We start from the raw sequence: 13,920 nt of genomic DNA on the forward strand, positions 1-13,920 counted from the left end.
TATGGCCATATTTAAATTCCTCTTGTAAAGTTGATTCCTAATTCGATAATTCTATGAAAGTGAATTTATCTAGTTTTGTTTGGGGCGTTTTTGCATTTTCCACATTATTTTGTAAACTGTTACTAAGTGAAGATTTGAGGTCTAAATTATGTAACTTTTCATAAGTTGGTCTTTTCATTTCATCTCTATTCTTGCCCCTTAAAGGACTGTGAGAACTTAAGTTTTATAATTAAGAAGAAGAATACTAGCCCAACCCTTTTCTTTCACACTGATTACTGCTACAGAAAATTATTCTTTTCTCACAGCAGTCTTGTGTGTATACTGATCTTTAACAATCTGTACTCATAAACACATTTGTTTGGGCGCGTCACACCACCACACCACTGTGTGTGTCCTATTTTTGTTTTCTTTTTTAACTATGATGTCTGCATGATTGTTGGAAAATCCTCCTTCATGCCTGCAAAGAGAAACCTGTTTTCAAGGTAAATGATTTGAACTTATGACAAAATGATGGCATTTTTTTCAAACTGGTATATTTGGAGGGATTCATCTTGGGTTACTAATAATAAATACAATAATCACATACTGATGTAATTATTTTGTAATTTCAGCCTGATAGCGCATATCAAGGTGGAGTCTTCTTTCTCACTGTACATTTTCCAACAGACTATCCTTTTAAACCACCAAAGGTATTTTTATTTTTATGATTGAGATAACTCCTGTGTCAGGGATTTTACTCTCTATCCAGAGATATTTTCATGATGGCAAAAGACCGTGGGTAGGTTGGCATGTTCAAATTGTTCTGTAAAACCACTGAATCTAAAATATGCTTTCTTACTCAAATATTGTATTATGTCTGTAAACAAAAGGCAGTCTCTGTTAGGCTAGAAATTAGCTTCCCTATCTGTCTTTCCCTCCTTATTAGGTGTGTGTAGTTTGGGAAGGTTTTATGGTCAAGAATCAGACTTTTCCATTCAGGGAATTATCTTTCCTAGGTTGACCCTTCTTTCTCAAATATTCAGCAAACATTTATTGAGCACCTACCGTGTTCTGTTGGGGAATACGAAAGTAAATATGACGCAGTCCTTTTATTTAGTGTAGGAAAGATTAAAACATGTTCTTATTAAATTTAGCTTAGATCTATAGAGGAAACCAACAAATGATAGGGGTGTCAATAAAGGAGAAAATCAGTAACAAATAGTGTCACTGAGGAAATAATTACTTTAGATCTTTAAAAACACCAGATTAACATATACATGAAACGATATAACAACTCTTGTGAAAGATTAGAATTCTTGGTGGATTTCTTAGGACAGATATTAAGCTGGAGCTCCTCAACTTTCCTCTGGAATAGGGTCAGCATCCTATTTCTAGATCAAGGTGTCAATTGATAATCAAATTAAGAAAAGGATTGCTTTGAGAGATGATGAAAGCCGTGGTTAATTACCACAGGTGCTACTCAACCAGTCATACCAGCTTTTATAGACTTATTTACCACACTTTCCAAAATACTTCTCAATTCCTTGGGGTTGGGGAGAGCAGGAAACTTTATTTACTTTCACATTATCAGTAGCTAAAGCTACATGCACATTAAAGTAGATGCTCATCTAGTTTGTGTTGAATACATTTCTCCTCTAAGGTCACATAAAATTGAGGACATGTTACCCTAGAGCAAATTGGTTCTGTTAGCTTTCGTAGTTCATGGATTGTTACAGTTTTGTTTTGTTTTGTGTTTAGATTGCTTTCACAACAAAAATTTACCATCCAAACATAAACAGTAATGGAAGTATTTGTCTTGATATCCTGAGGTCGCAATGGTCACCAGCTCTGACTGTATCAAAAGGTAATTTCATTTATCAGATTTGTAACAGTTGATAACAGTGAGACAGGAAAAACACAACAGAAATATCTTAGGGACTAAAGTTTAAAAAAAACAGTCTACTGTGTTTTCTTCTACTTTGCTTTTGCTTTGCTTTCATAGCTTTTATATTACTCTTACTTGAGGGTTGATGAGCAGATCTAAATGATGAAGTGAGAGAAATTTAAAATGTTGGAACTAGGAATTTGGGGATAAGCCTGTTGACATTTCACCACTTTAGTTTGGGCTTTATCTTTAAAAAGAAAGAGGGACAGAGAGAGACACACACATAGAAGTAAAAATAAGATTTTAGGACCAGTTGTCCCATTCATTAAATGGAATTATTTATTGACATAACGAGTAAAGCTTTACATCTCTTTTACTTCATCTAAGAAGAAATGTCAGACTAGGCAGATAAAGTAAATGATTTAAAATGAAAGACTAGAATTCCCTGGTGATCCAGTGGTTAGGACTCCACGCTTTCACTGCCGAGGGCCCAGGTTCAATCCCTAGTTGGGAAACTAAGATCCCACAAGCTGTGTGGTGTGGCCAAAAAAGAAAAAATGAAAGAAACATTTCATACTTCAGAATAATGTAGTACATATAGCATGTTAGTCTAAACTTCAGATAATCAATACCATCATTGTAAGGACTGATACATAATCCAGGTAGATTCTCAACTTTCACAGTTATATGGCATTATTCTTTGCTAAATCATGAGATGTGTAAATAGGGCATCTGAAGCTGTTTGTTTTATTAGCTAGTGGTATTTGCTTTTCCAGCCTTTTAATTTTGTCTTGTTTCTCTAACAGAAGAGAGCTCAAGTTATTGTTTTGAGTTAGAAGCATCTGCCCCTGAAAGTAACTTGGTAGTTTTCCCTTTTTATAAAATTTAAGAAAACTGTTTCTCTTGAAGGATTTGTGGGAAGAATCCATGATCATTAAAAAAATTTTTTTAAATAAGTGCTAACTGAATATATAACTTGTTTTAAAAATTGGTAAGGCTTATAGAAAGCAGTGTCCATTGCCATGATTATTTCAAGTATAAGTAACAGTCCTTCAGATTGGTTAGTTATTTATGAATGGCAGTTTTTCTGACCTAACATGTCCCTATAAAATGCTCATGTAGATTCTAGTGTCCTTTTAAAAATCTTTCACGTAATATAACTTTTACACACTAGATGTAGGAAAGATACTATGCCATAGGGTTATTCAAATTAATATACTCTTTCCTGGAATGGTATCACAAAATAAAATTTATTTAGCATATACAGCTAAATACTTATACATATAAAAGAAAGAACACACTGCCAGTGTTGAACACTTATCTTCTGACATTGGTAGCTTTTTATAAAAGTAATTAGTTTTGTTGGCGTCTAGAAACTGTCCTTTAAGAACAGTTTCAAACAGTCTGTTTCCTCATATGTCAAATAGGGATTATAATAGTACTACCACATATGGTCACTATGCAGTTACTACACAGTAAGCATTTAAATAAATGTTAATTATTGTTACCTTTTTCCTTAACTTAAAACATTTGATTTGTGTGAATAATAGTGAAATCAGGGCACAGGGCTCTTGGCAGCAGGAGTGGGGAGATGAGGAACTTCCCTCTTGCTTATTTTATAAAGTAGCTTATAGTTTCCTTATTTGTACATTTTTCACTTTTTCATATTTATTTTTATACATCTATATTGGAATATAACTGCTTTACAATGTTGTGTTAGTTTCTGCTGTATAACAAAGTGAATCCGCTGTATTTATACATATATTCTTCTGTCCCCTCCCCCTTGAGCCTCCCTCCTGCCCTCCCCCTCCCACCCCTCTAGGTCATCACAAAGTGCCAAACTGATCTCCCTGTGCTATGCAGCAGCTTCCCACTAGCTAGCTATTTTACATTTGGTGGTATATATGTGTCAGTGCTACTCTCACTACATGCCAGCTTCCCTGCACCACCCCCTTCCCCCACCACGTCCTCAAGTCTGTTTTGTATGTCACTAGGTTCTTTAATATTTTAAATGTCTCTTATTTAGCTTTTTATCATGAGTTTAGTTTGGAAACTTTCTGGAGATGTGAGCCCAGATAATTTACTCTGTTGGTTTAATATATAGGCTTGAAATTCCATTGGGCAGATGGAAGATAAAAAAGATGAATGAAATAGTTTTCGTTAGCCCTTAGCCTCCCCTTTCCAAGTCATTTAAGAATCAGCTCTGCCTTATAAATTCACCTTTGGATTTGTAAGAGTAGGAAGAGATAAAGGAACATAGTATACAAAGGTGAAGATGGAGGGTTGTTCCAAAGATGCAATGTTTCCCCTGGGAAGTGGTGGCATGGAAGCAGGCAGATGAGGAACCAGAGTCCTTGTTCTCTTCTCTTTCAGATACTTGGTTTTTTACTTGTAGCTATTTGCATTAGTATTTTGATGTAACATGGCAAGAACCAACTACTATACTTTTTCAATTTTCATTTATATTTTAAAATATACAAGTTATATAATGATAGCTGTGCATATTATTTTTAAATGCATTTGATACAAATAATGTACATGGAATAAAAAAATTCATTGAAAATAATCTTACAAATCTTCCTTCTTCAGCTCTAAGCTTAACTTAAAAAGTGCATGAGCTCGAGCTCCCAAAGTAGTTTGAACTGTTGACTGTAATTTGGATTGCTTTACCGTGAACTACTAGAACATAGATTTTCTGCATCAAAATAGAATAAAAAGTGGACAGTTTTCTCATTAAAGTAAAAAAGTATCTCTAAGGAACATCTAAAGTTAGGATGCTATTCTAATACTTTTCCAACTATGTACCATTTGGGGTATATGTGTGTTCCCCAGAAAATACTTTTGTAGAGAGCTCTTGAGTTTAAAAGTTAATAGCTACTTTGGAGGTTCACATTTTTTAATAAGTAGAAATTCAAATAGAATTTAAAATTTCAAAAATTATAATAAATTTGTATTATATACATTGTATGGTAATTTTGTAATTTAAAAAATTAAAGATATTTGCTACCAACCAAAGTTAATCTCAAATGTAATTTAATGTGTTCATTTTAGTTTTTTTCTTTAAAAGTTTATTGTCTATTCAGTAAAACTATTTTCATATGTATAATTTGTATAAAGTAGAAAGCTCATTACCTAATATGATGTTCTCTTTTAAATCTAGTTTTATTGTCCATATGTTCTCTGCTTTGTGACCCTAATCCAGATGACCCCTTAGTACCAGATATTGCACAAATCTATAAATCAGACAAAGAAAAGTAAGTGTTTGCTTATATTAGTTTCTGTTTCGGTGCATTTCTGTATAGTCTGCCAAAACATGAGTATTATCAGTGTATTTAAGTACCTTTAGTTATGCTTATTATGTTTATCTTTCCAATGGAGTAAATCTTTCTTTTTAAATTCTATTACTACTTTTACAAAAAATCCCATCCCTTCCCACTTACTGTTTCATCCTTTACTATTTATTTATTTATCTGTCTTTCTGTTGGCTGCATTGGGTCTTCGCTGCTGTGTGTGGGCTTTCTCTAGTTGCAGCGGGTGGGGGCTGCTCTTTGTTGTAGTGCACAGGCTTCTCATTGTGGTGGCTTCTCTTGTTGTGGAGCACGGGCCCTAGGAGTATGGGCTTCAGTAGTTGTGGCACATGGGCTCAGTAGTTGTGGCTCACAGGCTCTAGAGCTCAGGCTCAGTAGTTGTGGCTCACAGGCTTAGTTGCTCCGAGGCATGTGGGATCTTCCTGGATCAGGGATTGAACCTTTGTCTCCTGCATTGGCAGGTGGATTCTTAACCACTGTGCCACCAGGGAAGTCCCCATCCTTTACTATTTAATACTACTTATTCTGGATTTGCATAGTATGCATTTTTTAATAGTAACTATCAAACTGTAATTCTAGGTAGTAAATTTAAAATTTTAAAAGTTGATAATTGGAAATTACTAAATATCACATTCCTTACCTTCTCCCAGGAAGATAAGTTATCCCTAACTACCCCTAAACTGACCTAATTTTCAAGCGCTTCATCTTGCTGGCACCATTGATTCATTTGCATTTTACAGATAATGACCATTCAGGGTTGGCTTTTATAGATTTGTATTAGAAATTGGTTTCTTTATTTTGTTGTTTATAACTTAGGTATGTTTTCATATAGGTTGTAAAGAGATCCATTATTTTAAAAAATTGCTTATGTTTTCTGTTTAATTTGTATGTTTTTACTATATCCCTTTTCTATGTCTGCAGGTACAACAGACACGCAAGAGAATGGACTCAGAAATATGCAATGTAAAATCAAAAAAATTTTCATATATACCAGAGTACTGTAAAATCTAGGTTTTTTTCAACATTAGCAGTAAATCAAGCACTGTTTACTGTTTCATTGTACCATGAAGTCCTTTGATTTTTATCCATTTTAAATGTACTTCTGAAGCAAGACAAAACAAACTTCCAAAAATATTCTTGAGACTGTGATGAGAGCATTTATCATTTTGTATGCATTGAGAAAGACATTTATTATGGTTTTTAAGATACTTGGACATCTGCATCTTCAGCTACTTACAGGATCTACAATGCATCTGAAAAGCAACCAAATTATTTTTTGCTGAAACGATGTTTTTACATGAAAAATACTGTATGTGTTGTCTAAGATGTCATCAGTTTTATAAATCTGTATTCAGATTTCATTCTTTGTTAGCTCACTTTATAATTTGTATTTTTTTACTGTATAGACTAAATATATTCTATTTACATGTATGTCAACTCGTTACCTTTTTCCTGTGAACAGTATTGAAAAAACCCAACAGCTGATAATGAAATGAATTAACTCTCTGTCTCTCTTGTCTTAGGGTATTCTGTAGATTGATTGCAGATTTCTTAAACCTAAAATGATCTTTACACTGTAATTCTCAGTATACTGATTATGGAGAAACACTTGTTTTGATTTTGTTATACTTGACTTAACTTTATTACAATGTGAATTAATTGCACTGCTAAGTAGAAAGATGTGTAACTTTTATTTGTTGCTATTCACATCTGAATTTTTTTCTGTATAGGCAATATTATATTGACACCTTTTACAGATCTTAATGTAGCTTTTTCCATTTAAATAAAATGCTTTTTCTACTATTTGTCTTGATTACTTAAAAAGATAAAAAATTACTTTATAAGTATCAATACTCTATATAAAATTTTGCATGAAAATTAATTCCAAATTGTAAGGATGAAGTCTGTTGTATTTGGCACTAATCACCATTAATTATATAAATTTTATTGCTTTAGGTTTGTATTGATATCTGTTTACTAAATTGTTAATCTAAAGAATGATGTAAACATCAATCCCTTGTTATAGAAGAGAATTTAGAATATGTCGGCATTTATCTTGGATCATATCTAAAATGAATTATTTTCTAAAGTACTGAGATGAATATAAGGCAGTGTCACTCACATTGAAGGAAAATCTTTATAGACCTGAAAAAAATTGGGTTAATTCATTAAAATGCCCCTCCAGATGTAACTGACATTGTATTTCTTAACATTTTAAAATCTAGAATTTCTAAAATAGAATTTTAGTGCCATCACAGTTTGAAAGAGGACATCCATTTTTTACCATAGAAGTTATAAAGAAAATTCTAAAATGACATTTCCCCTCTGTTTTATAAACTGTAAGTTAAAAGTGATTTAAATGAGCAGGTTATCTTTGCAGATTTAAAGAAAGCTAGAAAGCTCTAATGTTTTAACTTGGAAAAAAAAATACATCTCTAATTATTAGCATGCTTACCAAACTTGAGTGTCATTTTTAAGAAGAGTTGTAGCTCTTCTGATTATTGCAGTAGCTGTATAAGTGTACAAAAATCTGTGATGGGTGTAGTCATTAGCAAAGAATTTAAATCACTTAAGTATTTTACCATGGTTCATTATTATTAAAGCACAAAATAACCCATTGTTAGAAAATGTGTTTTTATAAATGAATGTAAAATAATTAAATGAATTGTGAAATGGATGTTTAAGAAAATATTGGTTAAAAAGTAACTATATTCAGTGATGTCTTGAAACAGCCATATCATGAAAAACACTATGTTATTATAAGCTACATTGGCCCAGAATTTGAACACTCAACATCATTAGATTTAAGTATTTAGTATATTTTGATAATAAAGGGTTTTGTTTCTTGAATATCTTTCACTTTTTTAAAAACTTTTATTTGTGTGGCATTTATTTTTGGAAATGTCTTTTTTTTTCTGTATTAAAGTTTTGAAACTTGCCTAACTCTTGTTTGCCTTTGCTTACATCTGAATTGTACAACCACTCTCTTGAGGCGTGAGCACAAGTTCTCATAATTAATTAAAAATCTTAAAAGTTCAGCAGTGGCATAATGATCAGTCAGATCACTACTTTGGGTTTGTTGTTTTGTTTAATTCTAACAAAGAGTACATCAGTTACCTAACTGTAAATCCGAAGCCAAGGGCCTTCCTTCGTAGATTAACCATTAATTTAAGGACCTCTTGGGAGTGAGCAAAATGGGTAGTCTTTTGGAGTTTTAGGTTACAACCTCTCAAAGTCCTAGGTGCTTTGAGACATAGTTGGAAACCATATTCAAATTGAATTCTGGACACTCATAACTGCCATATACACTAAATCCGTGATACAGGCTGTAGGAGGTAACCTCACCTTCATGCCCCAACTATCTCAGAAGCATATGATTCCTGAACAAGCTTTACCCATGCCTGTGTAAACCATATATAATTATTCATTTTTGCTTTAAGTTATACTCCCAACCCCCACCCCTCCATAAACTCTGTTAGGGGAAATTTTAAATTTACTTTGTCAGTTGCTTAAGCAATTTCAAAGGATCAAAAGATATTAGGTGAGAAACACAAACAGCACAAGAGCAACCCTAAGAGTTAAATACTGGAGTAATTTTTTTAACTTAATGATAAAAACAGGTACCACATGTAGTTTTTCATTTCTCTTATTTTATCACAATGATCTGTTTATCTCTGTTCATGATTCAGTCATTGGTGTTTTGCAGGATCCTGCTGTCTCACAGTTCTGTATTTTTAAGGTGGAAAAATTGGGGAAATTAATTTTTCTCTCAGATTAAGAGAGATTCTTGTTGAAGCTATTTATATCCTGTCTGTTTGTTGGTAGTCAATTTGAGCTGGACTCAAGAGTCCAGACCAGTCAATGTTTTAAAATTTGAGTTCTGCAGTAGAATCATTGGTCCTGTTACTCACTAGGACTAGCCATGGAAAATGTGATTAATGCTCTTGGCATGGCCATGTAGCTTCAGTGTATTCAAATTGTTGACTTTTTGGTTTGTTAAGATACAACACATCTTTTTAGTTTGTTTAAATCTTTTAAGTGATTATTAATAAAATAATAACAAACATGAATTTTAAAAGTTTACTTCTAGCACTCTATCAACTGTAAACTATGGCTTCCAAAAATTTTTTCTTTAAAGCAAAAGTTTAATTGCAGTTTAATAGTCCTAAAATGTAATGCAGATTATTTGTGAAAGTTCTCATTTTTTACAGTGCTTCTCTTTGACTGCTATGCCAGTCGTGTTGTACAAACAAGGCAGCAGGTAGAGATTCATCTAATTTCACTTGTAAAAACTCCTATGTATAGATAACCAGTCATTTCTAAAAAAACAATTTTTTGTACTGATATCTGCAAACTCCTGAACTGTATATTGATACAGTTTGACCAGAAGTATTTTTCAGTCCTAGTGGTGACTGAAAATTTGTGGACAGCTGACATTTTGGGTTACAGAAATAGTTTGTAATGCAATTGTGTCTTGGTGACAACCTAATAGTGTTTTATCACTTATTTGCATCGTTACATTTAAGTTTCTGCTCTCATTATCCTGTTATATATGAAAGAATGTGGTTTTAAATTGTAAATGAACTAATAGGAAGAGAGAATATTCACCTAAAAGTTCTAGCATTTGGAGGCATTTTTGTATAATAAGGTACATCTTTTTAAAAGCTTATTTTAGCTCTCTCTTAGGTTCTACTGTTGTAGAGGGAGAGGTGTGCCTTTCTTACCCCAGGAGGAAGTTGCTTTTATTATGCTGGCACACATACAAGTGTATGCTTTCCTCATATCCTTTGCTTGCTTTTGTTAAAATCTTTTTTAGTGCAAAAGATCACTATGAGTTGCATATAAGACATTTTATTGTAAACTCTTAATACACATATTGTGGGGAACAGTTGTGACACCACTTGTGTAAGCACTCCTGATACACCCATTTTGGCGGTCCCGTGACCACCCACACATTCAGTTTGTCAATAGAAGAATTCACAGGACTAAGCATATGGTCATACTCAAAGCTAAGATTTATTATAGCGACACAACAAAGATACGCAGCTGCCTCAGTCAGGGGAAAAGACAGATCAGGCAGAGTCTGGAGGAAACCGCGAAGCTCTCTGAAGGGGCCACACAAAGTGCACTCTCCCTCCAACAGTGAAATGCAGGGACACAGGCTCAGTGTTTTTGCCCAGGAAGCCTGTTTGAAATGCAAAGTTCAGGGAGTTTATTGGGGCCTAAACCATGTAGGCACCCTTTGCCCACCAAAATTCTAGGTTCCCAGAAGGTAAGCAGGTGTTCACCAAAATCATGTTGTTTATTTAAAAAGTCTAGTCAGGCTAGCACAGCAGATACAACCTTATATCACATAGGGAAGTTTCCTAAAGTCATAATTTCTAGATGCCAGCTGAGGGCCAACCTGGTAAGCCCTTCTAAATATGAGGCCTGCACCATTTGTTGAAAAGACTGTTCTTTCCCCTTGAAAGGTCTCTGTACCCTTGTCGAAAGTCAACCGACCCTAGAGGTTTATTTATGGACTCAAAATTCTGTTCTAATGATCTATGTGCCTTATACTAATACCACAGAACATTGATTACTGCAGCTGTGTAGTAACTTCCGAGATCAGATAAAGTGTGGGTTTTCTAACTTTGTTCTTTTATAATATTGTTCTGACTGTTCACATCCTTTGTGATTCAAAATACATTTTAGGATCAGCTTTTCCATTTCTGCTGAGATTTTAATTGGGATTTTATAGGATCTCTAGGGCAATTTTGGTAAAGTTGGTGTCTTTTGTCCTGATTATCTACTGCTGAATTACAAACCACCCTAAAATAAGTGATATAAAAGAACAGTTCTTGCTCATAAATTCTGTTGGGTCAGGAATTGGAATGGGGCACAGTAGGAAGGGCTTGTCTGTTGCATGATACTTAGGGCCTCAACTCAGGGGACTCAAATGACTAGAGGTGGAAATGATTGGGAGGCTTCCTCACTAAGACGCTGGCACCCGGTTGAGCGCTGTCTACTAGAGCACTTATTAAAAGCCTTTCTATGTGGCTTGAGCTTCTCGCAACATGACAATTCAGTTCCAAAAGGCAGCATCTGGAGAGCAAGTCTTCTAAGAAAACGGGGGAGAAAGCCGTAAGACCTTTCATAGTCTAGCTTTTGAAGTCACATAGCGTCACTTCTTGTGTGAAGCAGTAACAAACTCTCTCAAATTCAAGGGAAGGGAACGTAGTCTCCCATTGCTCCATGAGAAGGAATTTGGGGTCACCATCACATCTTATTGAGTCTTCCATGAATATATAGATCACAGTGTACTTAGGCTGTCTTTAATTTCTGATTGTTTCGTAGTTTGTTGTGCAGAGATCTTGTACACCTTTCATTGGAGTTATTCCTTGGTACCTAATTTTTTAAACCTTGCTTTCAGACCCAGAATAATATGGTAAATTTTGATAAATGGTGCATTTGCATTTATATATAATATGAATCTGTTATTAGGTGCAGAGTTTATGTGCCAATTAGATCAAGTTTGTTAATTATGCTCACAATATTTGTTTTTTCTCAGAGCCATTATGATTGATTTATGCAAGTTTCTCCTTTATGATTGTGAAATTTATTAGTTTATATTTGCTGTGAAGATTTTGAAGTTATGTTATTGGATTACACATACACACACGATACACTCACATATGAAATCACGATGTTTTACGGGCAGAATGATCCCTTTCTCATGAAGAAATGTCTTTGTTTATCTCTAATAATGCTTTTGGCTTAAAGTCTACTTTAATATTAATATAACTTTCTTTTTGGCTAGTGTTTGCAGTGTACGTCTCTCTTTGTTCTTTAACTTTGGCCTCTCTGTGTTTTTTAAAAAACGTCTCCTGCACTTATTATAGTTTGGTTTGATTTGTTTTTTTATCCAATATGAAAATTTTAGTATTTTAATTGGAGTATTTAGTCCTTTGCATTTAATGGAATTACTGATGTAAGTTGGGTTTCTACCTACCTACTATGTTCATGGATTTTTTCTTTTTCTTTTCTCTTTTTTCTTTTTTTTTCTTTTTTTGACCATGCTACACAGCTTGGGAGATCTTAGTTCCCTGACCAGTGATTGAACCCGGGCCACAACAGTGAAAGCACTGAATCTTAACCACTGGACTGCCAGGGAATTCCCATGTACCTGATTTTTTTTTAACCATGTTTTATTTTTCCCTCCCTTCTTGCCCTCTTTTGGATTAATCAATTTCTATAATCGTCCCATTTTTTCCCTCTAATAACTTGTTAGTTTGACATCCTTTTATTTCTTTATGTGTGTGATTACCCTGAATTAAATGATCCATCGTTGTCTTACTACAGTTTAATATAAAGTATTACTTACACCATTTTCTCAGTAAAGTAAGAACCTTAAACTATTTGGGCCCTGTTACTGCTTTCCTACTTTTTGCATTATCATTATGAAATTGATTCTACGTATATATTAAATTTCACAAGACAGTGTTCTTATTTTGTATGTTATTGCCAGTATACTGACCTCCATAATATACTTTTCCAGTGGTCTCCATTGCTTCTTGAATTTTCATGTTTCTGAGATCATTTGCCTTCTGACTAAACAACTTCATTTAGCATTGCTTTTAGTGCAAGTCTTCTGGTGACAAATAGTCTTTTTTTTTTTTTTTCCTTGAAATGTTTTTATATTGCTATCATTTCTGTAGGATATTTTCTCTGGGAATAGAATTTAGCTTGCTATTTTCTTTCAGCACTTTAAAGATATCATTCCATTGTCTTTGGATTCCACAATTCTGTTGAGAAATCTGCTGTTAGTTAATTGTTGCCACTTTAAAAAGTGTCTATTTTCTCTGACTACTTTTAAGATTATATACTTTTTTAAAATTTTAATAGTTTTACTATGATGTTACAAGGTATAATTTTTGTTGTCTTTATCTTGCTTGAGATTCACAGAGCTTCTTGATCTGTAGGTTGCTACATATTCATGAGTTTTAGAAAATCTCAGCCCTTGTTTCATCAAATATTACCTCTGCCCCATCCTATTTTTCCCTTTTAGGACACCAGTATAAAATGTATTAAACCTGTTTGCTAACCTATTTTCTGTGTTTTTCTTTTTCTTTTTTCCTTTGTGCTTCTGTTCGGAAATTTTGTATTCATCTTTTTTCCAGTTCACTAATCCTGTCTTCTGCATGTTCAATCTGCTCTTAAACCCATCCCCTCAATTTCAGATATTGTAGTTAGTTTCAGATTGTCTTTCTCAGTTCTAGAACTACCATTTGATTTTTTCCCCCATATTTTAGTTTTCTATTATGTTTCAAAACTGTTTATTTTGCCCTTTTTTTTCTATTTTTTGAAGTCCTTAATCACAGTTATTTTAAAGTCTTCGTTAACTTCAAGGAACTGAATCACCTGCATGTGCGCTTTTATGCTTTTATTGAAAGCCAGACACTGTGTATAAAAACTGTAGTCTCTAGATGATATTCTCTTCCACCAGAGAGGGCTCACCCTGTCCTATGCTAGACAAATAGTGTGCAAAGGTGATCACCTTATGGCAATCAAGGTCTGTGGTTAGTTGAGGCTGGTTGCAGTTTTATCATTCAGTCTATGTCTGGTTTACCCTTGTTCATAGAGCACAGCCCTCTGGCATTGTCTTTGTATTCTCAGACCAGAGAGACTGCAGGAAATTCCACTCTGCTTTTCAATAGTATTTTTGATTCACAGTTTTAGCTTTTTGCTTCTTAGAGCCGCAGAATTTGG

General features: G+C 33.8%; 1 protein-coding gene across 2 annotated transcripts in view; it reads left to right on the forward strand.

The window, feature by feature from the left end:
• Positions 1-8,110, forward strand: part of UBE2D1 (ubiquitin conjugating enzyme E2 D1) — a 34,286-nt gene extending 26,176 nt beyond the window's left edge. For both annotated transcript variants that reach the window (XM_057735577.1, XM_057735576.1), the window contains exons 4-7: positions 612-689; positions 1,738-1,843; positions 5,025-5,118; positions 6,094-8,110. In XM_057735577.1, coding sequence (XP_057591560.1) covers positions 612-689; positions 1,738-1,843; positions 5,025-5,118; positions 6,094-6,139 — 324 coding nt within the window. In that variant the 3' untranslated portion in view covers positions 6,140-8,110. The remainder of the gene's footprint in view (positions 1-611; positions 690-1,737; positions 1,844-5,024; positions 5,119-6,093) is intronic.
• The last annotated feature ends 5,810 nt before the right edge of the window (positions 8,111-13,920 follow it).

This window comes from Hippopotamus amphibius, chromosome 5 (genome assembly GCF_030028045.1).
Source record: "Hippopotamus amphibius kiboko isolate mHipAmp2 chromosome 5, mHipAmp2.hap2, whole genome shotgun sequence".
NCBI lineage: Eukaryota > Metazoa > Chordata > Mammalia > Artiodactyla > Hippopotamidae > Hippopotamus > Hippopotamus amphibius.